The sequence below is a fragment of the Podarcis gaigeae genome (assembly GCF_964106915.1).
Source record: "Podarcis gaigeae genome assembly, chromosome: 4".
Lineage (NCBI taxonomy): Eukaryota > Metazoa > Chordata > Lepidosauria > Squamata > Lacertidae > Podarcis > Podarcis gaigeae.
Genome location: NC_139677.1, coordinates 78,997,968 through 79,023,258, shown reverse-complemented (window position 1 = coordinate 79,023,258; position 25,291 = coordinate 78,997,968). Strand labels below are relative to the sequence as shown.

Sequence of the window (25,291 nt, the reverse complement as noted above, 5' to 3'; positions counted from 1 at the left end):
CCTAATTATCTGAGAATATATTTTATTCTCTTTTTTGCCCCCGATATTTTAACATTACAAAGAATCTTTGCTATGGAAGCATGATGGCTCTTATTAACATGATATTTTAGCACATCCTATATTATTATTTGGGGGGGGGGCGGGATTCAATAAATTAACTGAATACTGTCAAACACTTTCTCTCAGTTAAGTCAAATTTTAAACACACTGCACCTAAATACACAGAAAATCTGGATTACATCTCGCAATTTACAGTAAATTGGGAAATATGATTTTCTGTCCAGCATGTAATTAATGTGTTTTTAATATATTTTAATATATCATTAACTGAAGCACAATATCTTGTCTTACATAATAATGCTTTATTGAATGGTGACTAATTGATCAAGGGCATTCAGTCTAGCAAGAGGTATCAGCAAATGGAAGAAGAGGGATGAAATTTTGGCTGATTCCCTTCCTCCTCCAGAACAGATTTTCCAGGGAGTGTTGGGGCCTCTTCTTCCATTAGCAGATGCCTCATTCAGAGCAAAAACATAAGGAGTACCAAATTCATCAGATTATTTTATATATTCTGTATAGCAGCCCTTTCACTTTTTAATATTTGCACAATAAGACTTAATGATGAATAATCCATGTATTTTTCTTACACACAAAAACAAACAAGCTATAGGTTATTGGTGTACACAAAGTGATCCACATTTCATTTCCTGACAGCATAAGGCAGATAATGCCAGCTAAAATTCAACAGATATAGTTCAAGATTAGTTAAGGCAACTAGTTGGAATGCATGGTAGTATTTGTTGTTTGGTGCTGCAAGACAACCTTTAACAGGAAACTCCTGCAATTTTTATCCTACCAGGCCTTTCTCCCATATAAATGGTTGAAATTTGGCTTGCACGCCACTCAAAAGTTGAGTTGAAACTGCTATCGAAAGGGAAAGGAACAAATATAAGCAATACAGACAAAAGATACATTTTAACAATATGATGCTAATCTCCCAAGTCATCATTCAGCCAGATATGACCATATTTCAAAAATGTTTTGATGACTTCTTACAGAGAAGTCTGGTATTTATTTTCAAAAAAACACTCCTTTGAATAAGACGCTAAATATACCAGTATTTGCAATATCTTACCTTCTTCTTGTTCCCAAGTAATGGACTAATATTTGTGACCACATTGGAAAGATAAGTGGAAGTATTTATGCCTATTATTTCATATCTGTGTACAGTTAATTTGCATCCAAAAACCTTAATAATATTTAGAATCAATTTAACAATTTGTGTAAAAGGTTGCATTTTGTGGGTTCATGAGATAGCATCACCTGCATTTTATATCATTAACTGTGCAAATACCACGGATATCAAGACTTGATTGTACACATACAGCCAAAATTTAAGTTGAAGAAATAAAAAGTAGTGAAGACAAAAGACACCCTTACCTCATTCCTCTAATTTCAATGATTTTGATAAATATTATTAGAATAAGGTAATATTTTACGTTTTCTGCTTTCAGGTGACTTTTTTTTATTTAATTCAACTCAGAATCCCTAAATTGTGTATGTGCCACAGCCTAGTTTTGTTTATGTAACCCTGAGTTATTTTTCCTGAACTTTCTCAGCTTTCCCCCCCAAACAGGAATTTCTTGCGTCATCAACATGTCAGTCAAATTTCTTCTACTGATACAATCATTTACATGAGCTGCTTAGCCTTAATGTTTAGAGCCTCTGCTTAATTACAGGCATTCATTATTACTTCTACTTGTTTTGGACTACTCATTCAAGTAATAAGTCTTTCATTAAAATGCTGTTTTGTGTATAAAAATCTTTAAATAACTTGGAAACATCACACACAATGTTAGGATTCCATCCAAGCTTTTAGAGCTTTGGTGAAGGAGCTAAAAAATACATGGCCATCCAAAATTCTGCCCAGATTTCTGCTTGTGAGAGTTGCATTCTAGAGGCACGCACCCTTCTTCCAGACTGGCTTGACAAAATGCTGCCAACATGGCCATTCTTAGGGCCAAAGTGGATGTTATCTTGATATTAGCGAAATACCAAAGAATGTGGTGATAGCACAGGGAATATTTGCAGGTTGAGCAGGAAACTTGACCCTATCTGTGAACATGGATTCTTCTGCTATTCCCCCATCTCCAACACCACCCCTCTTTTTTCCAACCAGGTTGTCTTTAGTTTTAGCAACTGACTGGGGAAAATATATTTGAAAAATGAGAGGGGAGGCACTTATAGGTGAATGTACAGGTTGGGGGAGGAGTTAAGCACCTTCTCCCACATTCTAATTTCTCCTGAAAAATGCAAATCCCATCCTTCCATCATGTTATGGCTTATAATCAGTTTGCCTATCAGGATATATAAAGAGGAATCTTCATGAAATCTGTTGACTGCTGCTGGTTGTGTCACTTTGAGTAGCTTTTCTTGCTTGAGCACACCAAGTGAGGATTTCCTTTTCCTTTTTCTCCTTTTGGATTTTATTCCTTGAATAGAAAGCCCCACATAATATTGTAAACTGCTTCTCACAGAGAAAGAGAGAAAGAGGGAGAATATTTCTCTCTATTGGGATTTTTAGGTGTGTCTGTTTGCGGATTGGTCATTACGGACCCCAAAGCTTAGGAGATGCTGAACATCTAAAAAGATTTCAGTCAATGACTATTTTGGACGAAATGCTTAAGAATCCTAAGTGATGCAGCTGCCCTGTGCACCCTCTGGCTCAGCACAGCTGTAGATCATATTAGGATCACTACAAAGAGAGAATTCCATACCAAAGAACCTCTATGGAACCTAAAGCGTTTAATATAAATGGCCTGTCTTAATTTTAATTCAGTCTGCACCATGTGAAATGTCATCACCCCTAAACAAATTTTAAGAGGGAACTCTTGCCTCAGTTTCTGGCCACCTGGCTGTTTTTATGGCACACCTACATTAAAAGAAAGTGGCTGCATAAAAGCAGGATTGGGTCTTTAGTGTAATAAGCACTTCACATCCAGCTCAGGTTTGTATAACAGATGGTCAACATACCACCATTTCTCTATGATGGGAAAGGGAAGATCAGTGCTATAAAGTTTCAACCACATCTTACTGGAAGATTTGTTCGGCAGCTCATTTGTAAACATTTAAAATGGGGACGCCCAGTGACATTCCTCAAATTCAGGGAGCAAAGTATCACAATGCATACAAATGCTCAAAGCATGTGTATTATTTCATTCTGAAGATTTCCCCCTTCTACATATATTTGGGCTTTACTTGGACTTTTTAGGGAGGCATTTACAGTGGTTCCTAAGCATCAGGAAGCCAAGGAAGAAAAGTTGTAAAAATGAGTATATAGGAATCTGCCTTTTGCAGATTTCTCCATGATTTTTTTAAAGCAGGGCAGTAAAAATGAATGCTAGATGATCTTTTCCAGTCTTTAAGCCATTTTATTACAATCAAAGCTGCAGAGGAAAGATACATGTAATTGTATCTCCTCTTTATTTTTCTTCTTTACCTGTTAAAATGTGTAGTAACAGCTCCAAAAGGGCAGCTGAAATCAGGAAAAGAGGGATAAAACTCACCTATGCCTCCATGCTGCTGGGTGAGATAAACTGATTCAGTTTGCATTTAAAGGCGAACCAACCTAATTTGCAGTTTGCAAAACAATATGCAAACCAAAACACAACCATCCTTCAAAATTTGAACTTCTCTGAATTTTGCATATTGTGTAAGTTTATCAGCCAACCTCTTCCCTCTACTCTCTCTCCCTACCTCTGGATACTGTGTTATCTTACAGTGAACGTAACCAAAATACTTTATAATCTGAACAAACAAACAAAAAGAGACATTGCATATTCTTTTGTAATTCATTAAAATCTTTAATAATTTTTTTTAAAAAAAGCAATTTCTCCAGCCAGAGTGTATGTACAAAAATGCATATACCAGGGTAATGTGCATTTATTATTGGAAATACTTATCAAAGTGTTGGTGCTGACCTCTAAAGTCCTAAACAGCCTCAGTCCAGTAACCCTGAAGGAGGATCTCCACCCCCATTGTTCAGCCCGGACACTGAGGTCCTCCTCTGAGGGTCTTCTGGCAGTTCCCTCACTGCGAGAAGTGAAGTTACAGGGAACTAAGCAGAGGACCTTCTCAGTAGTGGTGTCCTCCCTGTGGAATGCCCTCCCATCAGTTTTCAGGGAGATAAAGAACTAAACAACTATAGAAGACATCTGAGGGCAGTCCTGTATTGGGAAGTTCTTAATGTTTGGCATTTTGTTATGTTTTAAAATGTGCTGTAAGCTGCCAAGAATGACGGTGGAAACCCAGCCAGATGGGCAAGGTATAAACAAAAAAATTCTTCTTCTTCTTTCATTAAAGTTATAATTAGGCGAAATTGCTTTGCAAAAGTGTGTATATTAGGCAAACTAGCATACAAAAATATGCATATTAGCAGAAATTTACCCTAAAATGCTAACGAGTCCTTATGACTTGTTTGTTGCTTTAAAATGCACACTGATGTGGGCATGTGGAGAACTGAACTTAAGATGGGGGGGGGGGGGGATGAGAAACTGAGAGAAATTGAAATTGCTAGATTTGCCAGTCCCAACCTGTGTGTTCTTTGAAGTTAAAAATCATCATTATAATGAGATTCCTGTTTCACATCTCTTTTCCTCCCTCTTCAACATTTTAAGATGCATGCATATGACTAATGAGCTAAACTTTATTCTCATATATTGTCAGTGAGCCCCAGCAGCTATTGGTTGAGTTTCTTTGAACATTCTAAATGATCAGGATGAAAAGGATCGTCAACAGAATGCTAATAACAGTGGCGTTTTTTGTGAAGGCAGTGGAATACCACTGAGGACAGCGGGGGGGGGGGGGACTTCATGAAGGCATGGGGACAAGAAAACTGTTAAAGAGAGACAGAATGGGCAAGGGAAATGTAGACTAGGGAGCAATAAAACTGAAGAAGTGGAGGGGCTGAAATTTATATTGAATTAAAAACTAGGCAAAGATATGGTTGAAAGTCTCTAACGCAGTTTTATTTTGACAAAAGCACCCAGTACAAGAATGAGCATGAAATAATTGCTATCCTATTACCAAACCTGGTCTGCACAAAGCAGAGACAATTCTAACTAGGCAAGGGTTAATGATCGGCTGCTAGGTTTTCACTGGAAAAACTAGTAAGTGCATGCAACTCAAGTTATTCTGAAGAAGCATGTTGCCCATCACTACGAAATGCCCTTTTCAGATTTCAGTCTTTTTAGACTCAACAAGCATGTAAAAGGTAACATAAAAAGAGAGCTTCTAAAGGCAAGCCGATAAGAGGGCTAGAACATTTAAGTGTATACCAAACCAATTTCTCATTCCATACTTCCAAGTCCATACATTACAAGTCTATTCATCGTCACCTCTAAAAAATACGTAGTTATGGCTTGGTGAATTTCCTGTCCAGGTAATCCATTAGAATTTTTCTCTTCTCTTAGCACCCACAATTTACATTTTTGAAAAGCCACTGCCTGCATTTATGTTTAGACCAACCCATTAAGCTCTATGGTTCCCGCAGTTCAGTGACAACCCCCCCCCCCCCCATGTGTATGTTATAGCAGAGATTCTTTGTCTGGTTTCCCCATTTTCAAAAGAAGCTCACTGAATATTTAGAATAGATTTTCCCATTTATTTATTACATGACTTACAGCTTAAAATCCAGCAAAGGCAATCTGTATGGCAAGGTCAAATACAAAAACACACATACAATGCACTGCATTGATGGTACAAAATGAAGGCAGTTTACTTGATTTATTAGAAAACGAAAACTATTTTCTGCTGCAGCTACTTTAAAAACGTTTCACTGGTTTTGCTGATTATCAGTTACTTTGGAGGAAACAGAGGAAAAACAAACAAAACCAGAAAAGTATTTCCAAGAAAATAGTATAAAATTGTAAACTTATTTCATCAACTAGCATTTACAATACAGCAGTTTTCTTTCATTGGACAATATAAACCAAATAGAGATTATTATACAAGGTAAAGAACAATTATCCCTATATAATATCACAACACACCAGATGAGATGAGTACAAAATTGGTTCAGTACTTGCTTGTCCATACCTTGCTGCACAGCGATTATTTAAACAAATGCAAACAAAAATGCACAAATACATACACCAAAAGGCATACAAATATGCACATGCACACTGTGTGTGTGTGTGTGTGTGCATGTGCAGAAAGAAAGAATACAATCCTGGATCACAAAGGGCTAGTCCTCATTAGTAAAGCCTTCCACATGATCATACACACAGGTATGCAACCACACTGAAAAAAAGAAATCATGAACCAGCTGTACACGTGGTAAACTGGCAGCCAACTTCTCAATTTCAGCAGCTGGGTGGGGGGAAGTACAGCTTAGATCATAAAGTTCATTATGTGCAATGCATGGTTCAGACTAATCTTTCTCAGATACCTGCTTTTATCACTGTACATAAATCTGGCATATTTGGCATATGGACCATACCACAGAAAACACCAGTGTCGTGCACCCACTTTTTCTCATATGGGGCTGGATCTACAAGTGACAAAGGTCTCTGGAAAGTACAGGCTTTGTATTGTAAACTGGGAGTCATCATTAAGATTCAGTATTACATGCACACATATATACAAGGCTTATTTATATTTCCATTCATCTCTGTATTTGGTTTACAACTGTATATGCCATACCATACCAATAACAGAGGGTTGAAGTAATTTAAACTTTGAGATGCAACTTTTGACATTGTGATGTGGAATATAAGCTCGCAGATCTATAATTCAATTATGTAGAATGTGATTTTAATTACAATGTGAACACTGCTGCCTTAGTATTGCTACTTGCTCATCCGTTGGTGGAAGAGGATCTCCAGATGTGGCTCCAATGTTCTCTCATACATACAAGCCCTTGGATGATTAACTTAAACAAGGAAAAACAGTTGCCTGGCATTTCAAAGCTTCTTTCCACATGCAGGAATGGAACAATGGATCTTCAGGTATTTATTTCCCAAAGCCAAAAGCCTATCATCTATTTTAACTATTCATTTTAAACACAGATTTTTTTAAAAAAACCAACAACAACACAGGCTTTCAAAAATAATTTGACTTAACTTTAATGTTTGAACTCCCTGTTCCCCATAAAACCTAAACTGAGAGATGGAGGAAACTTTGGGGAAACTAGCAAAACAAACCTCCAGTGTCTGTGAAATATCCAGCTTAATTAATTGTTAGCATGTTACATTAACACACTTAACAATCTTGTGGTTTTGTAAAACAAACTACCAGATTCTGGTCACTGGAACTGCAGCATGTGGACAGGACAGCCTTCCCTCCTCAGCCATAATCTTGGTAAAAACTGTGCCCCACATCCTGCAGGGCAAATAATATAATTGTTTCTGCATTTGCATTTGGGAATTTCTACCCACAGAAAACTGGACTTACAGGACTACTGTTAAATGGTAATACTTTCCAGGCACTGAGGAACTTTCATTTCACAAGTGAATAGAATCTCCCATGAACAATACTCAAATTACAATGTTGTGTGAAACTGGTAAGGCAAGGCCTGTCACATCCCTTAGAAGAGTTCATACAGGAAAACCTGCTATGGTACACACCGTCTAATAATTTTAAGAACATGTATCTGCCTCCACAGCCCAATCAAAGCTATGCAATATAAGGCTTGTGGCAATATTTTACAGTAATAGGAGAAACAATATTGAAATATTTCAAACACCCAAGCCCCAAAAGAAAACCCCCAAACTTATGTCATTACATTTCCTTCCTTCTAGATAAGTGGTGCCAACACATTAGGAACCTATTTTGATCTCCCATGAATTAAAGTACTAGAATATAACTGGAAAAGGAAACATACCCAACTAATCTTATTCCCTTTGCCTGTTTCAGGTACAATATCTAATGGTTTGGAAAGTAGCTGACATTATAGGTTTCTTTTGAAATGAACGGACTCTAATAACCTCCCTCTGTAAATATCAATATGTATCCCAGGTTTTCAGGGTGGAATAGCACAATAGCACAAAGAAAGCACCTGTAGTACATCTTTCCCCCATAATCACATACTTAACATGTGATAGTGTTGTACTGTCCTTTGCATTGTGACATACTAAAACACAACTCACAGGGTTTTAACCACTGAAGTTGTTGCACCAATGCAAAAACTTCCAGTTGCTCAATGGAACTTCCCCTCCCCCTGTCCATGAGCCCCCAATCTGCCCCAGGGGGGAACCGCCAGAAAAGATTTGCGAGGGAGCTACGGGGAGAAGAGGGAAGAGAAATTCCATTGCACAATTCTAAGAGCTCACACTGATGGAACAACTTTGGTGCACACAACCCATAATACCATACATCAGCATTGTCTGGTCATTTTTGTTGCATGTTTGAATAAAAAACCACTTAAGATATTTAAATGAAAAGACAGAAGCATGGCCCTTAAAACCTGAGCTTGCCTTCCTGTGTGTAGTACTAATACATTTCCTTATGGTGACCAGTGATTGGTAAGGTGATGCTGACTATGTTTCTATAGGAATTAAAAAGCCAACATTAAATCGTAAATTATTATGTGAAATGTTAACGGTAGATGTCTCATTAAAAAAGTTACCCAATGTGTAAGCTACAGTATCTAGAAGTAACAATCATTAAATTAAAAGCAAGCAATCAGTGTTGCAAGACCATAATGATTTGCAATAAAAGCACTGAGTTCTTGCTCTCAAAACAAGGCAGTAGAGCATAAACAGTGTTGTAAATATCTGCTTAAGGACCAATTCAGAAGAAATTTCTCCTAAGAAATTTCAGGATCCCCTGCTAAAAGAGAGATAACACACAAACACAAAGGAACTCTTGTACTTCTCCCATTCTAATCAATGAGGCTTACATAGGAAAAACATCCCACTGGATCATGCCCATCAACATAATTAGTTTAACACATACATACATTCACACATACATAATTTCGCTGCTCTGAGTTCAGCATATTCATTTTTTTAACAAGTCCCCATAAAAAGGAAAATGAGAAATGGCTGATTAGACCCAAATACTTCAATCACCATAGAGATTTCTATTTTTAACTGAGGGGGGAAAGCTCTGTGCTCACTTTTGTTAAGTGTCTTAAGCCTGCAAAACATGTTCCTATATTTACACCTAACAAACAGGCAAAAAGTCCAAAGCAAAAACAAAAAAAATTTCCTAGTGAAAAACCTAAATTTCCAAAAGTGTTTGTGTAGTGTCAATGATATTATAAGCTGCTTAATCTCAAGGGTGGACTTATAGAAGATTGAGTGGAACTCTGTTTGGGTGCCCAAAATGCCACTCCTGAGGGTCAATGGACACCCCTGGAATGGTGTGGAATGGGGTCAGGGGTTTGGAGCAGGGCAAGGAAATGAAAGGAATTCAACAGGGCTCCCTTGCGCAGGATTCAACAAGTGGACGTTCCAAGCTATGACAACTCTTTCTTCTTCTTCAAAATTTGTCAACTTCATCAGTTTATACAGCACACATTTTTTTATAATGAGGGCGGATTTATTACAGAGCTACGAAAGCTCAAAAAGGACAAGCAGTATGAGCAAAGTGCATCTGGACTGCACTTTATTTTCATAACAATTTCTACCAGTTGCCGACAGCTCTACAGGCAAGGGCTCCTTTTCCAATAAAAAATGGAAACATCAAGTGTTGAGCAGTAGTAAAGATATGGGCTTATATCCAGTGCTACTGTGAGTGGAAAGGATATGCATGGAAGTTCTTCCACTGATATCTGCTCCTCCAGCAACCCTCTTACCCACATCATAGGCATTTATTTACTGAGGGTTTCTTCACCCTCAGGAGAAACTTTTCAGTGAGGAAGGAAGATGTATGGGGCAGTGAGAAGATGCTCAGGCTGCCCCTTGCATACGTATCCCTTCTGCTCTCTATCATGGTGAGTGTTTTGGAAAATAATAGCACCTTTGGACATTATATTTACCCTATCCAAGTTTCATCTCAAAATGTTTACACAATTTGTTATAACCTAGCCTAAGAGCCCTTGTACAGAAATCAAGTCGCACAAGCACATAACACCATTAAAGTTAATATATTATATATGTATATAGGGACAAACGCCGGTGTTTTAATATTAAAATACGCAAAACGCTTTTGTGCAATTCACTAATGTCGGTTAGCAGCTAACTACATTCTCAGGAAAGTGTTAAACCTTCACCCAATCACAAACCATTATGCACTGTTCCATTTTCTGGGGGTTTTTTTACACAGAGTCTCCTACTGAATCCAAATCATCCGAAGAGAGAGGGCGATACAGGTCCTGTAAGATGAAGTGCAGTATAGATTTGTTTACTGTGCTTGATTTGCTGCACTGCAACTTTACTTCTTAATTTTTTAAACTAGCGCCAGAGACGAAGACCGAAATAAAAATAAATAAATAAATAAATAAATAAATAATAAATAAAATCAGCATTCCTGTGATTTAAAACAGGCTTAAAAACAAACTACAGCAGTTTTTTATATATATATATATATATATATATATATGAGATAATCTGACATTTTACCCTTTGATAATTTTGACATCTACTTAGTGATGGTTTCTTTAAAGCATGACAGTATGCTAAGAATCCTGATAATGCCATAATGAATGCCTTTACATTCCTATTGTTTGTTTCATCTCGCAGTATGTGAGAGAACGGAAGCAGTTTGGTAGAATGGCAGCATAAGGGGGGCGGGGAATAGCTGTGCTTTTACTGACGGTCGCCAAGCAACCAGTTCATATGAGCAAAGAGAAACAGAGCATGTGTATAAGTGAGCCTGTGTGCGTGTTAAGACTATCTCCATTCGTTTTCTACTCCTACTGCTAGGATCCTCTGACTGATCAAATAATCTACAAATGCCAGAGATGTGGGAGTATAATAGATGGCCTCGTTCAATCTACACAGCACAACACATGTCTCACAGATATACAGTACAGAAAAATAAAGAGAGGATGTTCAGGAAGAAGAAAGGGATAGAATGATAGCAGCTTTGTTTCAAGGTGAATTACATGGAGGCGTTTGTTTAGTGGAGATGGAGATAATACAGTGTTAATATGACTTGTCATGCCTCCCATGCAACATTGTAGATTGAATAACACTAGAGTGTGATAAAAGGCAATGCGCCAGTGGCATGGGAATGGGCACAAAGGAAGACTCCACAGGAAAAGGATGAGAGAAAACTTAATGCAACAGGTACAATACTGTAGAAGGAGACATGAGGAAGCCTTAGACCAACTCTCGCCAACCTGGTGTCCTCCAGTTGTTGGACAACAGCCCCAGCCAGAACGATGGGAGTTGCAGCCCAACAACACCAGGTTGGAAAAGACTCCCTTAGACCAAGGGCTCACCAAGTCAAACATCCTGTTTCCACTGGTGGCCTGTTAGGGGACATTGCCAGTCTTACAATAAACAAGCACACATGGAATTATCACAAGGAGCAACAAATATAAAATGGTATAAAACTGATTCTGACTCCATCGATGAGGTTATATACAGGGGTAGCCAATATGTTGCTGGGCTGTAATTCCCATCAATCCTGCCTACTAGCAATGGTGTCTGGGGTTGATGGGATTTGGAGTTCAACAACAACTGGAGAGCACAGTGGCATAACACAGTTTGCTGGTGCCCAGGATGGGGCAAGTTTTGTGCTGCCCTGGTAGACTGGGCAGCCTGGCAGGGCTGGTCCATCACCGAGGAAGCTGCCTCTGCAGATCACTCATGCACCAGAGCCCAGGGGAGGAGAGGCACGGTAATGTTGTTACTGCAGCTCCTCCTCTCCGCAGCTTCCGCCTCCAGGTCCGGAATTGGTGCTGGGCCAATGCCAAGCAAGTGGCTTCCACAATTCCATAGTGTGTGTTACACCCTCCCCCTCCCCCTTCAACTTGGCTGGCATGTGGGCGTCCCCAGGGGCGCCGACTTATAAAAAATATTGGGGGGGCCCATACCGGGGTCCTGCCCCGGGAAGTTTTCTAAATTTTAGATTAAAATTAGTGAGTTTTAAAGTTTTTTAAAAGTATTTTAGAGTCATATGATCAACATTAGGACCCCGAAAACTCGACTCTCTATAACTCCACACTCCGGGAAACTCGACAAGCCTGAAACACTTTTTGGCTTTGAAAAAAGAAACAAAACATAAACACGCACAGTATTTTCGTAAAAAGCTAATTTAATTTACAGTAACAATTATGCTTATAGACTATTACAGAGCAGTGAATATATAGCTCTGAAAAGACTGAAATGATATTTAAATAAATCCTAAACTATCATTAAAAGAATAAAACATAAAATATTGCTGTCGCACAGTAATAGCACTTTGATTAATAAGTGAAATAGCTCATTCAAGCTTACTTTGAGGGTTCATTAAATAAATATAATATCTCAAAGTTAATGCTTTAATACAGTTAATAAAGTTAATACAGTATGCCTAATACTGTATGTAAATACTGTAATACTGTATGTAAATAACGGGCTTTAATTGGGTCTTACACCCTAAAAATATTTAAGTATTTGAAAATAACTAATACAGTACTATAGTAATATAGAAATACAGTACTAAACTAGTACTAATATTTCAAAACTGAAAAATTAACATTCTGTATGTATTTAATTCTCTATTTTATAAAGATTTTTAATATCTGACAGTGAATTTGGGGTGACCCAATGCAAAGATCCTGAGGATTCATGTGGATCCGTGCTCTGTAACCACGTTTTTGCACCACTGTGACCCTAGGCAACAGTGGGTGCGTGATTTTTTTGGTGCAAGATGTAGCCATGGACATGCTATGTGATCTGATGGTGAATTGGGGGTGACCCAATGCAAAAATCCTGAGGATCCATGTGGATCCGTGCTTTGTAACCACGTTTTTGCACCACTGTGACCCTAGGCAACAGTGGGTGCGTGATTTTTTTGGTGCAAGATGTAGCCATGAACATGCTATGTGATCTGATGGTGAATTTGGGGTGACCCAATGCAAAAATCCTGAGGATCCATGTGGATCTGTGCTTTGTAACCACGTTTTTGCACCATTGTGGCCCCAGGCCACAGTGGGTGCGTGATTTTTTTGGTTCAGGCTGTAGCCATGGACATGCTATGTTATCTGATGGTGAATTTGGGGTGACCCAGTGCAAAGATCCTGTGGATCCGTGCTTTGTAACCACGTTTTTGCACCATTGCAGCCCCAGGCAACAGTGGGTGCGTGATTTTTTTGGTACAGACTGTAGCCATGGACATGTAATGTGATCTGATGGTGAATTTGGGGTGACCCAATGCAAAAATCCTGAGGATCCATGTGGATCCGTGCTTTGTCACCACGTTTTAAATGGGGAGGGAAGGAAAAACACAGAAGGGACAAGAAGCACAAGAGGGGTGTGCGGAGAAGCAGCTGGCTAAGAATGCAGGGGAGGAGTTTAACGGGGTGGGGGGGAGAAAAGGAAGGCAAAAGTCCCCCCCCAAGCCAGCCCTCTCTCTCTCTCCCACCTGTTTTTCGGCTGCCTGCGAGTCCCTAGAGCACGGAGAGGAGGAGGTGGTGGGCTGGAGCCTGCACGCAGTGTGACTAGGAAAGAATTAGAAGGAAGGACTTGATCCTTTCCTTAACCCTCTGCTTGCCAGGAGGGCAGGGGATTCCCTGCTCTTTGTTGAGTTTGAGCAAACGCAGCAACAGAAGCGGGTGGGCAGTAAGACCCTGAGGCAGAATGCAGGAAAGCAGCAGCTTCCGCCTTCCCTCCGCCCAACCGCCCGATCTGATTTTTGCCTGATTTTTGCCTATTTTTGCCCCTGCGCTCTGGCGAGTCAGCTCCAGGGACCACACATTCGCTCAATAACACGCACAGACATTTCCCCTTACTTTTTAGGAGAAAAAATCTGCGTGTTATAAAGCGAAATTTACGGTAATAATTTTCTTAAATTATTGGGGGGGCAGAGCCCCCCCAAACGAATTTTTGAGGGGGCTCGGGCCCCCTCAGGCCCCATGGAGTCGGCGCCTATGGGCGTCCCTTCAATGGCCAGGAAGAGAAGGAGCTGCCGCCACCCCAGCCCCGAAAGTCTGGGCTGAGCACAGTGTACCTCCCTGCAGCTCTGGCCCAAATAAGGGAGCTTGTTGGGGGCACCTTGCTGTGCCCCCTCAAAACTGTGTGCCCAGGGCCATGGTCCTTCTGCCCCCCTTCTGCCTCTGAGAGAGCACCACATTGGCTATCCCTGGGAGATATATAAAGGAATGACTAACAACTTACCAAGGAAAAGGTCTGTGCTTATCTTCTTTCACTTTCTTTCCTATTTTCCTCTCACACCCTTTTATCATTTGATATCTTAATTTTTTTAGCCTGCACCAACTCTCCAGACAATGTTTTAAAACTATCATCCATAAAATTCTACTGCAAACTGCCACAGGCGATTAAAGAAGCAGATATGGGAAGGGGAAATAGAGGACAAAAGAAACTCCATACAAGATAACAGAGAATAAAAGGCCAAATCATGAAATAAGCTGAAGGCGCTGCCTCATGACATCAACATGAAGAAAGCTTTAGACAACCAGAGGAAAGAGCTAAGGTAATAAATCCCAGGGGGTTGTGGACAAGTCCTGTAATCTTGTCATCTTATCATATTCTTCCCTATGTCCCAAAGACTTATATCGTTTTGATTGTTCCGGCAACAAATACTGGAGAGGGGAAATATTTTGGTGTAACAGCTGAAAATTTTCCTCAGGAATCTCTTTTTTAACTTCCTCAGCCTTTCTGCTGTTTGGCTTTGTGAGCCTAACTTTATATATTTATTATTGAATGTAAGCCGCTCAGAGAACTTTATGTTATAGTGTGGGAACATCTAATGCTCATGCTCACACAGCAACTTATCGGAGAGCAAGTCCTAGGCTCTGTGGTTTAACCCACAGCGCCACCCGCATCCCATAGTGCCACCTGCGTCCCACTCAGCATTTCCCCCGATTAAGCCGTCTATAAATTTGTCTTAGGGATGCGGGTGGCGCTGTGGATTAAACCACAGAGCCTAGGACTTGCCGATCAGAAGGTTGGTGGTTCGAATCCCCGTGACGGGATGAGTGCCAGTTGCTCGGTCCCTGCTCCTGTCAACCTAGCAGTTCGAAAGCATGTCAAAGTGCAAGTAGATAAATAGGTACCACTCTGGTGGGAAGGTATACAGCGTTTCCGTGTGCTGCTCTGGTTTTGCCAGAAGCAGCTTAGTCATGCTGGCCACATGACCCGGAAGCTGTATGCCGGCTCCCTCGGCCAATAAAGCAAGATGAGCGGTGTAACCCCAGAGTTGGCCATGACTGGACCTAATGGTCAGGGGTCCCTTTACCTTTAAATTTATCTTAATTAATAACTTGGCACCCTGTTGCACTGCCCCACACTTCAAACTATTTAACTTCTGTGCCATAAGTTGATACCACACAAATAACTTATCTGGAAGGGATTGTTTCTCTACACAGCAGGTGCAAGTAAACTTAATTTATTTGGAGTGGAATTTAGACAACAACAGAGGAGATGATAATGGAGGCTGCACAACACAGTTACAGTACTCCATTGTTATCTGCACTCCATCTGTACTCAGGGTCATCTTAAATTGGAGGAATTCATGGACATCCAAGCTATATATAGGCCCCAGATCCCTCTTGAAGCTGGTCCAACCACCAGTTCATAATATACTTAGAATAGGTTCTTAAATCTAGTTGTGCTGGAGCCATCTCCTTCCTGATTCACTGAATTAACATAATGCAAGCCCAGACCAAGCAGAAGGAGTTGTCCTCACCACAGCTCTTCCAGACATCAGCACCAAGAAGCCACCACATGAGCTTCTCATGTTACCTTGTAGTACAGGAAGAAGCTGAACTGCTGTGGCTTGCTGCCATGGTGATGAGGTCATGTGACCCCACGATGTCAAGTGCCTCACCCACAAATCACTGCAAACTTCATTTACCAGCAAGCACTTCCTGAAACCTAGGCCTGTCTGTACACATGCTCTACCTGCTATCTTGGACTGGCTAGATGCAGAGGAGTGGTGGGAGGCGCTAGCTGGGGAACCCCCAGGGCAAGAAGGCTCAGAGCCAGGGCATTGGTGGTTGGACGATGATGAGTGGTCAGAGGGAGATGCTCAGGAGCAGACAGGGAGGAGGAAGCTAAAAAGGCAACAGGGCTTAGTGAGCAGGAAGAGGCTGGGACAGAGGCAGGAGGCAATGATGAGGCAGGCTGTTGAAGAAACCGGGGAGCCTCCCCCTCCTGCTGCGACCTGTTCCCCTCCCCCCAGTCTCCCTAAACACACAGAGAAATGAAGAGCAATGATTAGGCTGCTGGGGAAGGACCCTGGGGAGGAGCCTTAGAGACCTGTGGGGAGGCAAGGACCTTCAGTCCTTGCAACTGCCTCATTGGGACAAGGCATACTGGGAAGAACTGCTGTGATCACTAGGCCTGAACTGTTTTGGTTTCTTGAATGAAGAGTTAACTTCACTGACACTGGTGTTTTTATTGCCCTGCACTCTTCTAGAGCAAATCTCATGCCTAAAGAATTTTACTGTAATGCTTAATAAAGGATGACAGAATGAAACAGAATGAAAAAAGAATGGAAGGCAAGTATACTGACAATGGAATATTACAAATCTTTAAAAAATAATTTCAAATTGTTGCTAATGCCTCATACATTGAGTTGTATTTTATTCATTGTTACAATACATTCATATTAGCCACACACACAAAGTACCAAGGGCCCAATCCAATACTACCACACCCAGTGCTTCATCAGAAAAACAAAAGCTGTGTTCAGATGACAACAGTATAACATCAGTGGGCAGCAGGGAGAGTGGAATTGCACTTACAAGCCCCAGTCCTTCACACTGATCATGCCTTCTGAACAGAGCTGACATATATACAACCTGCATAAACACAAGCTCTGTTCAGGATCAATGTTTGGACACCAGAGATCAGATGCACTGGGAGCGATCTCCTTAAATTATATTTATGCACACTGAATTGTCATTTGAAGAGAGATAGAAATGTGTGCCAAGTTTGTATCTGCTCTGGTACTATTGCCTACATTAAATGGTTTAAAATAGGTGCAACATTGATGTGCACTTATCTAAAGATCTCTATTGTTAACAGCATTTTATTAGGTGCCTGGAGGTCACATCAATAAAAGAGATCCATCCAGTAAAACAGGGTGGGGATACTTTATTCTGTCAAGGACCACATTCCCCCAGGTGTAGTCAGCTAGCTCTGGACAGGGCCAGAGCCAAAAGTTGGCAGGCACCCACTTTTCTGTCACTCTTTCTGATACCACCTTTTCCCATTTCCCCCTCCTTGCCGCTCACGTGAAATTAGGCTGAGAGTCTCATGCAATAAAAGGGCAAATCAATGTGCCTGAATTATATCAAGCAGCCCTTCTGGAAGTTCATAGGAAAAGAGAGAGTTCTCTAAAATTTAACTAGTTATCCTTTCCTTAGGCCAATCAGACATGGATATCATTTATAGGAATAAAACCAGTGTGGGGATGTAGGTGCATTTGTTTTGGTTATGGATGGTACTCACTGGTCACCTCTTTTTTTTTCTTCTTCTTTTTTTTTTCTTTTTTTTGCTGCCCATGGCAGCCATTTTCTATTTGCACCCATGACATTTTTGTCAATATATAACTACCGGCACCTCATTTCCACCACAAAGAGTGAAAAGAACTATAGATCTGTGAGGATATAAGCAGGCTTTATACATTCTAACAATAATTATGCCATTAATGATGAAAGTGCTTTACAAAGTAAGAACAAAAAGACAAGATCCTGCTCTGAAGACCATGCCACCTAAAATTCAACACAAAAGGGTGGCGGCAGAAGGCGTGAAGAAAGAAAAGTTTAAAAGTGTATAACTTTGTGTTAAGTTCAGCTACTCATACTTAGGGTTTAGTTTCAGTATTGAATGAGGACTACGAGATCATGCTCTTTGGGACTGAAAGGAATATAGAAAGGGAGATAGAAAGGACAAATGTTTATGACAAGAAGTTTCAGATTTACCTCCACCTATCTGCCCAGCCGCCAAATGTATCAAAGAATTCCACCATCCATGTCCTGAAGCCAAAAAGGCCAGTTCAAATTTAAGGAAGGCGGTTAAAAAAAAGCCACACTATCACAAAATGTTTATGTGAGCAGATGGGGGAAAGAACAAAAAGTTAGTTGAAGTCATTTCTGCTTTTATAATGGTACTGTATTGAACTCATTCTGATTCATTCTCTCTGATTCACTCTGATGTTTCTTTACGCTCCCCAGACTGTACAGAGAAGAAAGAGATAAAAGGGTGCTTCCATTTATGAGCTGGTCCAAAGATACTGCAAAGAGATTTACCCCTCACATTCACGAATAGCTAATTAATCAGTAATTGTCTTTAATTTTAGAGTGACAGCACCTTCCATCTTCTTTGAAGGAAGGAGTGCATCAAATATAAACATGTTGAAGAGGCAGGTCTAAAAGGAACAACATAATTATTATACTAACTATCATTCCCCTCAAAATCATGGTAAATTTATTAGGTACTTCATCAAAAGCTAGAGTCTAGGAGATAAGTTGCAGCCAGTTCCCTGACTGAAAAGCCACAAACTACGATTGCAAACATTGAAGTCTATAAGATTATGGCCTCATTCAGATGTAATGGCTTAGTGATGTGTGAATCAGCCACAGACATCAGCTCCACTCCTCTCCTCCTCTTGGCATCCCAATGAGGTGGAGATAAGAACATAAGAGGCGGCTTACTGGATCCAACCAAAAGTTTATCTAGCCTAGCATTCTGTTCTCACATTCTGTTCTCCTTTTGGAGGTCTACATGCAGGACATGAGATCAACAGCACATCACTTTTGTGATTCCTGGCAGTTGCTAATTCAGAGGCATATTGCCTTTGATACTCAAGGTGATATAGCCATTATGACTAGTAGCCTCCATGAATTATCCTCTATGAATCTATGTTACCCTACTTCAAATCTATCCAAGTTGGTGGCCATTACTACCTCTTGGGGTGAAAAATACCATTCTTTAACTATGTGCTGCGTACTGCCTTTTGCCTGTCCTTAAACTGGTTTTTAATCAACCAGTTTAGCATTAAGTTTGATTGTGGACAAGTTGTGGTTAGACTTAACTATTGTTAGGGAAGCAAACCAACATGAAACCGTGTTCCCTAAACAATAGTTAAAATTAACACATTCTGCATTGCAAAGGGCAGGGGTGTCAACTTGAATAAAATATTGTGGGGCCCAGGTAAGCCCTGCCCCACATAATCAATCACAAGACACAGTGCGCCCACACCATTTGAATGGGAATGCTCATCAACTTTGTGCAGGCCCAGACCCATGGCCCCTAAGATTTGGCTCCTATGGCAAGGGGTTGGACTGGATGACCCTCTGGGTCCCTTTCCAACTCTACAGTTCTATGATTCTATGATCCCACTTGCCTCTAGTCCATGGGTAGGCAAATTAAAGCCCGGGGGCCAGATCCAGCCCAATCGCCTTCTAAATCTGGCCTGCAGACGGTCCAGGAATCAGCATGTTTTTACATGAGTAGAATGTGTCCTTTTATTTAAAATGCACCTCTGGGTTATTTTGGGGGCCTGCCTGGTGTTTTTACATGAGTAGAATGTGTGCTTTTATTTAAAATGCACCTCTGGGTTATTTGTGGGGCATAGGAATTTCTTCATCCCCACCAATATAGTCCGTCCCTCCAAAAGGTCTGAGGGACAGTGGACCGGCCCCCTGCTGAAAAAGTTTGCTGACCCCTGCTCTAGTCTATACTGTAGTTGAGTGCTGGTATCATAATGGGGCTTTTTTAAATCTGAGGGTGCCCATTTTCTTTATCCTTACCACAGCTACCACTTCCATTCATTTGCTTCTTCTCCTGGCCCAATTCACATCACTTCCCAGAGGGAAAAAACAAGATATATCCTGCTGCTGCTCCTTATTCCTCCCCCAGTGTATTTGTTCAACATTGATAAATAAGTAGGCAGCAAGAAGACAGACAAGGAACACGTTCAGGAGGTTCCAAGGACTGGAACTGAGGTCCCCTACTGATGAACAGGCCTCAACAGGTGCCTGATTAAACCCCAATGCCTTCTCCAGTAGTTGCTAATCATAGCTATATCATTCTCTCACAACCAACCTGTAAGCTAAGCTATTTATTATATTTATTTCTCACCTTTTTGTCTAGGGAGCTCAAGGTGACCCACACAGCATTGCCAAGTGATGTCCCATCTAGATATTGACCAGACCCAATCCTACTTAGCTTTGGCAAGATTTCTACATCATGTGCCTTCAAGACCATGCCCTGGATTATTAAATTAGTTCAGCCAAAACACAGAGAAATGATGGGCCTAACCATATTAGTAAACAGAAATGAGAGACATGAGTGTGCTGTCTTAAGGAAGACTTTTTTTAGGTTTCAGAGAAGTAAAGGAGATACCTCTTCCAACTAGTTAGCGTCAATCGTTGAGATGCCCACAACTTTGACCTGCCCTATAATAATCAATATAATCAAAGGTGTTTTGTACTAATATGTTACAAGCATGAAAATAACTGCTACAATGATTTCAGAATGTTTATTGGTTTATGCACATTGACATAGGAGACTCGATAGATTTTTCTAAAGTCTAATAATGGTGATGTTCTCATGATGAACACGGGAATGAGTAAAAGCAAGCCATGGGCTCAAATGGTCTCCCTCTTCTTTGTGACCAGGATAAAGGCTATGACCAGTGGTTCCCAATTAGCTAATTGCTGAGGACCCCCTATTTTTCAAAAGCCAAGCCACCGACCACCTACTTTTGAAATTTTTGATAACTCTATGGTAGTTACCTCTGCAAAGCAATTTTTTGAAAAAAATGTGGGGTAGCCCCTAATAAGCAAAGGATTTTAGGTATAGTAAAAACAAGAAAGACCATAAATTTGTGTTTATTACCATGCAAAAATGACAAAAAAATTAGTTGGGGCAGGCAAGGGATGAGGCCACAGACACTCTGGGTGCGTTCAGCGGACCCCCAACTGGGAACCACTGGCTCTGACAGTAATAACTTTCTGTTTCTCTTGAACTCGGCTTCTCATTGAGTATGAAAGTTAGATTGTGGTTTATACTCCATATGGTTAAGTTAAACAAGCCAGCTTCATAACCTGTGGTTTGAGGATGGCTAATTTTGAATCTGAGAAGAATCAGTGATTTAGGATAGTATTCAGCTTAGTCCTATTTAGAGTAGATGCCTTGAAATTAATGAACCCAAGTTAGTTGTGTCCAGGAACATCAATGGATCTACTCTGAGCAGAACAAGCACTGAATATCACCCTTGTATGCAAAGACAGACCAAGTTTAAGGGAGATGCTGCCAATTTTCCTCCTGACCAGATGAAAGGAAGTGAGGGAAGGGGAGAGCTCACTTGGCCTTGTTCCATTTCAGGCATGGTGTGCTAAACCATTGTTTAGTGTGTTGTGCAAATGCAACCAGAGTGTGCAGGTGTATTTTTTCGAATACTTTTTGTGCATTGATAAATTGTTCTTTCATTATTCTTCACTACTCTTGGCTTGAGGGGGACATAATTTTGTCTCTTTTTGCACCATAGAGTTCATTGTTTTGAATGAAGGGTGGAAAGGGCATTATTCTTTCAACAGAGAAACGCTTTGCAATATATCATTAAAAGTGTAACATCACAAAAGGAGTACATTTCCTTAGAGAGAGCTCTTTCACAAATGCCAAGAAGGGCAGTTGTTTCAGTTCAACTGTTGTTCCAGTTTATACAACAGCTTCTAAACAAGAACTGTAGACAAGCTATTTTGACCAGGCATGCTACACCTGTAAGAACAGTGGTTTTCAAACAGTCATCCCAGAGCCCTGGAGTTTCTTCTAAGCTTATCAGGGGAGGAGTAATGGACTGCCAAACGCCCAAAAGACAGATTATCCTTCATTACCCTGCAAAATTCAGCTACAAGAAACTGTTGGGTGTTTTCCAGGTTGAATTCAGTTCACGTGGGACAGCAGAGAGGCCCATCAGATTTGGCCAGAACACTGCAGAAACATGTTTTTCTGCAATGTCCCATGGATCTGTGATCTACCTGCAGGGGTTCCTGGGATGCTTACAAAATTTCACCTCCCCAATTTTCTCTCTAAGGTTCCAGGTCTTGGGTGTGTTTGTTATACCAATGCATTAGTTATCTGCGATTACATTGGATTAGATTTCTAGACCTTGTAAAGACAACCACACATGTACAGCTCTTGCCCCAGCTTTCAGTTCCTTCCATTTTCCCCACAATACTGTTTTTTCTTACTGTTATGCTATGCACATGAACAATTGTACAAATTGAAACAATACTCTCAGAGTTCTAACAAAAAAATTCCTTCCAGTAGCACCTTAAAGACCAACTAAGTTAGTTCTTGGTATGAGCTTTCGTGTGCATGCAAACTTCTTCAGATATCTGAAGAAGTGTGCATGCACACGAAAGCTCATACCAAGAACTAACTTAGTTGGTCTTTAAGGTGCTACTGGAAGGATTTTTTTTTTGTTTTGACTATGGCAGACCAACACGGCCACCTATCTGTATCTCAGAGTTCTAGGCAAACATTCATATATATGAGAGCATATGCTCAAAAATATTGCACCCAGTGTTTCAATGCACACAATTGTTTCTGCTTATCGGTGCAGGGTGGGGGAACAGTATTAATGGGAACAAATGGGAGGCTCCAAAATGAGCAAGTACATCAGGTCCTGAGACAATTAATGAAATTTTCCAGAGGATGGGATATGGAAATAGGGCAGAGCAGAAGGCCAAGCAAAGCATTGGGTTGGGGTGGGGAATTCCCTATCCCAAGGGATTTCTCAGCAGATCCCTAAATGAATAAAGTTTGAAAACCACTGCAACAGATTAAGCTATTTAGTATCAAGGTATTCTCTTGGACACTCTTAATAACCACAAGTTTCCTTACCCTCTGTTTCCGCAGGCTTCCTGGGCTGGTGGGAGAAGGGCTTGGAGACTTCCCAGAGCGGGGAGTAGAAAGCTGGCTACCAGGAGTTCCATTAACTAGAAGGACAAACAAATAGATTAGATATGAGCATCGTTGGAGCAAACAACTATGCAACGTGCAACAAACATGATTCATATTAACCACTTATTTCTTATATTATAAGCATTAAATAAAGTAGCTCTCAAGCAAGCACACTCCACATTATGATTCAATACTAGCCTGCCTTACATTGTGCTTAGACGAGTGATCAACCAATTGGTATTCATTGTGTGGCCTCAACACCGATGAAATTAAAATTATTGTACTCAACTATGGAGTGCTTGTTCATGCAAAAAGATGCAGAGCCATATGCTTTCCCCACCCTGCTGCTGCCTGCATAAAATCTCTTCCATTCCTTGCTTTATATATGTTTCTTAATCTATTAGAAATTTAAGATCCCTGCTATATTATAGACAATATCAAAACAGTGTTGGTACTGATAGGTCACTACCTTGCAGAAGTGTCTACATAGCACCTTTGACCCAAGCATTATGGGTTCTGCCATTTCTAACAATGTTGCCCAATACACCTCAGTTACTCTCCTCTAAATATGAATGGCTCTTTTAAATGGTGGAAACACTTGTTACGAGTAGCCTTTTCTATTTCCATAAAATCTGCTGTAAAACAAAGAGCAAAAACCTGGCAGAGACAGAAGGCACAGCACAGAGCACCTAAGCAAAGGATGCCAACAATGTAGTGAAAAATCACATAGATAGAAAGAGAAATGCTACGGAATAAAATGTCTCCTCAGACATACCACTGCTAGGTTACAATCCATATTCATCAGCAACAGGAAAGGGGGTGGGTAGCGGCAACTACCAGGCATCCGAACTCTCCACCTTGTATTAATATTTACATGTCAGGATAGTAATAAGGCATTTAACTTACCTTCTATGAGTTCTAACATGGACACAGACTTAGTGTTTAATCAGATAATGCCAAGCAGGAAAACGTTTCCCTTTGTACTACACCCAAGCAGCAGCAGAAATGGGAAGCGCTGGGATTAGTTAAGGATAGCCAAAGCTGCTCACAGCGAGAGCTGAATGAGATGCAGGATTCATAAGCCGAAGCCTTTTCTGCGTAAGGCTGACGTCTTCTGAGCAGCAGTGGGAGGTGCAGGTGCTGTCTTAGGGGCTACATCAAAGGTGTCAATGAAGCACAATGCCGCGACTTCAGAATGCTGAGCAACTGCAGCCCCCACTCTGATCGGCGAAGCCCCAAAGCCTTAACCATCTTACATGCTGCACACTGAATCATAATGAGGTACCTTTGGGGGCAATATACTAAATGACTCATGCGAAAATCACAATGACAATAACTCTTGTAAAGCCACAGCTGACTGGCAGTCTCGCAACTGCTAAACCCATCAGAGAAAACTGGATTTTTAGAGGTTTGTGGGGTGGAGAAGGCGTTCCCGCCCCCATCTGCCATATATTCAGAGTGATAAACACCGGTCCCGAGATGCTAGTGCGCGATACATTCTTTCTTCAGCTGAGACAAGAAAAGGGATTGGCATGGTAACTAATGGTTACAAATTCTGCTATATGTTAGCGCTCATCCTTGAAAGCCTATTTCTTCCCATGCATTGGCTGTGGTGTGGGAAAGGCATGTAGTTATCAGACAATGTCAGCTAGAATGATGAGGAAAGGTTTAACCTGTGCTTTGGGAAGTCTCTTGTTTTTCACAAGCATGAAAACAGGATTTTGAGTGAATGGATGCCAAGGACAAAGGATTGTGAATCAGCACTCATTCATCAGTGGTATTAAATGGAGTGGAGGAGTACACCTACACGTGGATTTTTAAGAGGCAGGCTAGTCTAGTAAAGGATGAAAGATAGAAGCATTCCAGCCAGCAAAACATTACTACCAAGATTATAGACACCCTGGGCTTGTACATAATTTCTCTTTCTTTAAGTTCATCTGGTGCCACACATACATGTTGCACATAGAAAACCTCTAACACTCCTTTGAGGATCCTGAATGAGACTACAATATGCCTTTGAAGACAATTACAGTATCATGCCACCCAGGGTGCAGAATAAGACCAATTCATACAGGTTCTTTCTCCATCGTCTCCAATTTCAAATATTCTCAGGTAGCAAGACTGGGAAACATTTTAGTGCCCAGAGAGTGCCACCAAATAACAGTTTGGGGCTAGGTGAACTAAAGGTACCCATGTAGTATACTACGGATTATATGGTGGATTCCCCTCCTTTCTCACTCAGCCTGATATCACCACTT

The 25,291-nt window shown here is 40.7% G+C and overlaps 1 protein-coding gene across 5 annotated transcripts in view; it reads right to left on the bottom strand.

The window, feature by feature from the left end:
* Positions 1–25,291, bottom strand: part of DCLK1 (doublecortin like kinase 1) — a 198,734-nt gene that overhangs the window by 49,143 nt on the left and 124,300 nt on the right. For 3 of the 5 annotated variants that reach the window (XM_083736599.1, XM_083736600.1, XM_083736598.1), the window contains exon 6: positions 22,974–23,068. In XM_083736599.1, the coding sequence (XP_083592725.1) occupies positions 22,974–23,068 (95 nt within the window). Of the gene's footprint in view, positions 1–5,648; positions 10,319–22,973; positions 23,069–23,939; positions 24,348–25,291 lie in introns of those variants that run through there. The other 2 variants (XM_083736601.1, XM_083736602.1) reach the window with 2 other exon arrangements.